Source organism: Eutrema salsugineum, unplaced genomic scaffold (assembly GCF_000478725.1).
Source record: "Eutrema salsugineum unplaced genomic scaffold, Eutsalg1_0 scaffold_1, whole genome shotgun sequence".
Classification (NCBI taxonomy): domain Eukaryota; kingdom Viridiplantae; phylum Streptophyta; class Magnoliopsida; order Brassicales; family Brassicaceae; genus Eutrema; species Eutrema salsugineum.
The window spans coordinates 14,989,814-14,994,839 of record NW_006256909.1 but is presented as its reverse complement, the minus strand read 5'-3'; the positions used below and the strand labels follow the sequence as shown (position 1 = coordinate 14,994,839).

General features: G+C 36.4%; 1 protein-coding gene across 1 annotated transcript; it reads right to left on the bottom strand.

Annotated features, from left to right (window-relative positions):
- LOC112082051 lies at positions 1–2,979 on the bottom strand. Its single transcript, XM_024149142.1, has 4 exons — positions 2,508–2,979; positions 1,360–2,427; positions 681–1,266; positions 1–85 (listed from the first exon to the last, which is right to left on the bottom strand). Exons 1-4 carry the CDS (start codon positions 2,977–2,979, stop codon positions 1–3), a joined length of 2,211 nt encoding a protein of 736 aa, XP_024004910.1.
- Between the last annotated feature and the right edge of the window lie 2,047 nt (positions 2,980–5,026).

The window sequence follows — 5,026 nt, the reverse complement described above, 5'->3', positions numbered from 1 at the left end:
TTAATGATCCTTGACTTCGTCGGGCCTTGCCGAATCACTGATGGGCTTAGTTGAAATCATGAAAAAGGGGCTGTGCTCAGCCCACCTACAACAGGGAACACATGATCCAGTTATTCATAGTTATGTTCCAAGTTTGGTTCAAATTCAGTGAATTAGGTTGAGAAAAAAGAGAAAGAGGTATTCAAAATAAGCTAAATGCGACTTTTTTATATATACTAGGTGGCTGGCCCGCGCCCTGCGCGGGCTGATGTTCTTCAAAAGTTTTTTTTGTTTTGAATATAATACTCAAACCACATTTTGAACAGTTTTTTGTGTTTTAAAATTAATATTCTAACCATATTTTGAAAGTTTGTTGAGTTTAAAATGTAATATTCAAACCATAATTGGAAGCTTATAAATTGATTTGTATAATGTTAAATATATATACTTAAAAAAGCATATTATAACAACTGATCATTTACTAATTTTTTAGTTCAAACAAACAGAGCTATTCAAAACGTTATCATAGTCAACACTAATTCATAATATAAGAAGATCCAAAAGATAAATCAGTTTAATATAACAAAATTTAAAGATAAAACAGTTTAAAAATACCAATGACCACCAAAATATCATAACTAATATCCAATATAATCTAAACATACTTTTAGTAGCAAACAAAACAAACTATTCAAACCAACCGCGAATTTCGATAAATGTTTTCAAACACGTCTTTGTAAACAACATTCATTGTCTTCTTTTGTGCTTTGCCATTCTTATCTGTAATAAGAATCTTCAACCTTTGGCGTGATGTAACTCTAGACACGGCGACATAAAGTTGACCATGGGAGAACACTGGTTTTGGCAAATATAATCCCACCTTTTGTAGAGTCTGACCCTGACTTTTGTTTATAGTCATAGCAAAAGCTATGGTAATTGGAAACTGCCTCCGGCGCATTCTAAAAGGAAACCTTGCTTCTGGTGGTGACACAAACATTCTAGGTATGATAACCTTTTTTCCTATTTTCTTCCCGGTTATATGGCTTGCCTCAATTACATGCCTAGCTAACCGAGTAATAAGCAACCTTGTACCATTACACAAACCACCCTTTGGATCAATATTTCTAAGCAACATTATTGGAGCTCCTATCTTTAACTTGAGAGAATGATTCGGCAGTCCTGATACCTTTATACTATTAAGATACTCCTGTGTATAGACGACTTCGTCTATTTTGCTTGTGTCTGAAGTATCAATGCTATCGGCACTAAGGTATTCATGTTCCTCACCTAATAAAAAAATTTCAAACTATGTTAGTACTGATATATTTTATAATATAAATACGTATTAAAAGGAATTGTGAGAAATCATATAACGAAGACCTTTGAGTTCTGATAGCATGAATTCATTGATAACGTCGACATCCTGATTCCGTGGACTGAGTATTGCCCTTTCCTGAAAAAAAACTGGTTCACGGGTGGTTGTGTAAGATTGACCATAAATCTCCGAGACTATTCTCTTAACAGGATCACCTTCTCCGCTTATCAGCAAATCCGCTGGAATTTCTAATTCATCTTCTATGATATCATGAATATTTAGTTTTCCATCACCAATATCCAAGATCCACTTGGCGAATTCTTCAATCTCTTGATTATTGAAATCATTATCGCCATGAAGCAGTCTAATATTTGTCTTTAGCTGCAGAACTTTGCAATCAGACCAAATATGAGAAAAATTCACAGTTGCCAATATAGTCTCTGAGCTGTTGCCTCCGACAATAACAGGGAGTATTTGTCGAAAGTCACCACCCAAAACAACGACCTTTCCACCAAATACCTTATCACACTTTAGTATATCACGCATAGTCCGATCCAATGTCTCAAAACAATGCTTGCTCATCATCGGAGCCTCATCCCATATAATAAGATCGGCTGCTTCAATCAACTCTGCTTGGTGTGATCCAGAACTCACATTACAGAATGTATACTCGTTCACAACTATGGGTATTCCAAACCGAGAATGCGCTGTTCTTCCTCCCTCTAATAACAATGCTGCAATGCCACTTGATGCAACATTGAGAACTATTTTCCCTTGAGAACGAAGAGCAGCGCCTAAAAGCCTCCATAGGTACGTTTTACCTGTCCCACCATATCCATAAACAAAAAACATTCCACCGATACCTCTTGTAACTGCATCCATTATCTCATGGTAGATATCCTTCTGTTCATTGGTTATTGTTGAAAACAACTTGACATGATCGTTTGCAAGCTTTGTACGATCGTATGATTTCTCATCCCGGATTAGATGATTTGATTTCTTATACTTTCCAATATCATCAGGGACTGGCATCTCTCCTTTATAGTCGGATAATGAATGACCGTTTCTGCGCATATACTTCTCTATATCTGACAAACCAAGATTCTTATATTGGGCTTCAGTCAACACCAAACCTAGATATACAAATAAGTCTGTTAGCAACTAAGATAATGTGATTCTTGTAAAATAGTTTATAATTTCAAATCCATCTTACCTGGGTCATTCTCTTCACGCCTTTTATGATATAAGAAATCCTCAGTTAATATTTTCCAAGTAGCATTCCAGACGTTGATCGGAACTGCTACACTACTCGAAAGAAGCACTATAGCAAAAAGTTTACGAAGAAACTTTCCAGTTCCCCAAAAACTGGCCTCTTTAATTCCTTCGATGTATTCTTTATCATCGTCTAACAAACCAAGCGCAAAGCATGCTTCTCGGAAAGAAGAGTATATAACACCATTAACTTTTTTTATATCATCAAAACTCTCAGGGCCCTTTACTATATTGAGAAGAATCCTCAAATGATATGCGTCTTCAACGGAAGGTGAGACATACACCAGCCTGCCTATGGCAAAACCTTGTTGTCGTATTCTCCATTGCCGCTGCTTTGAGACCCAGACGAATTTTGTTGGGAAATCAGCATATATTAGCATCTTTGCCAAGGCATGTTCCTTGTTTGCTTCCATCCACGCTAGAAATTGTGACTGACCTACCGATGCCTTGTTTAAGACTTGGTCAACGCTCTCTCCTTTGTGATATATACACATTTGTTTTCCAGGCAAATGAAACGAAATTGCATTACTGCCGTGGTTCGGTACTGTGTAGGAATCTTTAGAAGCCTCCATGAAGATTCATACGGTGAAATGTATCTAAGAATGAGCAAATCAAACAGAAATAAATAATCTTGTTTTTTTTAAAATTATACTTAAATAATTATTCAAGCGATCCAATCTTAAGAATTAGTTTCGGAAAGTTACCTGCAATTGTAATGTTGCTCAACCTCATCTTGGGATATAACGGGGTTACCGTCTTCATCTTCGATTGCTGCTCTAATGTAATCTGGACCCTTGTTTATATTTGAATAGGTACTTTATAGACCTGGTTTGGTTGCACCACTCAACGTTAACATCTGCCCGAAAACGCTTTAAGAGATCTGGATTATATGGGACAACATATCGGTTATCACACAAAACACCCCTCTTGAGAATAGTTCTTTGATCCATACGACGCCTATAGATGGGGAAGGCAGCATCATCGATTTTAGTAACTGATCCAGTAAGCTTAGGAAAAAATTTTGTACACCTTTTCTCATGCATACAAACATTTTTTGGATTGTCGTCACCGCATGGTCCATGTATCATCAAGTCTCCAACAATTTCGTACAAAATTGGATCCAAGTCCTCGTTCGGTATCTCCGCTGATATAAACCTATCTATGTCCTCGCCTGTTGGTAGTTTGGATTCGGGTTTCAAGAAAACAACCATGTGGGCATGTGGCAATCCTCTTTTTTGGAATTCAATGGTATACATCGCTGAAATAAAATTAAAACAATTAGAAAAGGTTAAAAATACATGTAATAAATCGAATTAGTACCTATACTTTAAGTATAACTTGGCACGATTTATATATTATGACTATTTACTTATATTTAATCTTTTTGACATACCTGAGTTAACGTGGCCCATAACGTGGTCTTTCGTTAGATAATTCACTAAATTATCGAGCTTCATTTTAAAAATCCTGCAACAAATATCTGGTCGATCCTCGATCTTTAGATCATGTTTTTCCAAAAACCTCGTTATCTCAGGCCATTTTAAATTGCAAGTAATTGTTATGAAAAAGTCCGGGTATCCGTAGTACTTGCATGTTGCCATCGCGTCTAGATAATGTTTCCTCATGAATCTCTTACTTCCCGTGAATGAAGCAGGTATAAGCACCTTTTTTCCTTGTCCAGAAATATCATTATTGCCACGTTCACCAGATTGTTCAATCTTATCAAAGCTGTCACAGCGTAGCTTCTTTTGATTATGGCATATATAACGAAGCCTATTTGATTCTACCATCGTATATGCGTCAACCAGAAACTGCTGATACAATCTCCCAGACATCATAATGATTGGGGATTCTCCATGTCTGTCTTGAAGGCAAAATGCGAAAAACTCGCGCATTATCATGGTTGTGCGTTTCTTTCCAGATGTATCAACATAGCCAATATCAATACCTAATCTAAAACCATCTTCACCATACGGAAACAATAACGGATACTGCAAAGGTAAATAAGCCAGATGCAACTCACTTATACGGTATAAACCTCCAGACTTGCTTTGAATAACGATGTCTCTTTTTTCTGTTAACATATCGAAATCACCAGGTATCAAAGCCGCCACATCGTTCTCAGTAGGTAAGTTATGCGTTCGACCATCAGTAGTTCGGCCACTTGCAAGAACCAACTTAAAACCTTTAGAATTTTGATTCCCAACAAATCGTTCGCGTGCAGTTCTTAAGGCTTTAACATGAGGATTATGATCATCTAACATCTTCTTCAGAAGCTCCACGATATCTGCTCTCAGCTTCCTCGAATTACCAACATCTCTGAACAGTCGTTTGAAACTATTATTAGTTATAAAAATTAAACACTATATTGATATAGATAAATAATAATATTATATTATATATAAAAATCGAAGATTACCCATAAGCATTCATCTTATTTTTAACTTCATTGATGGTATC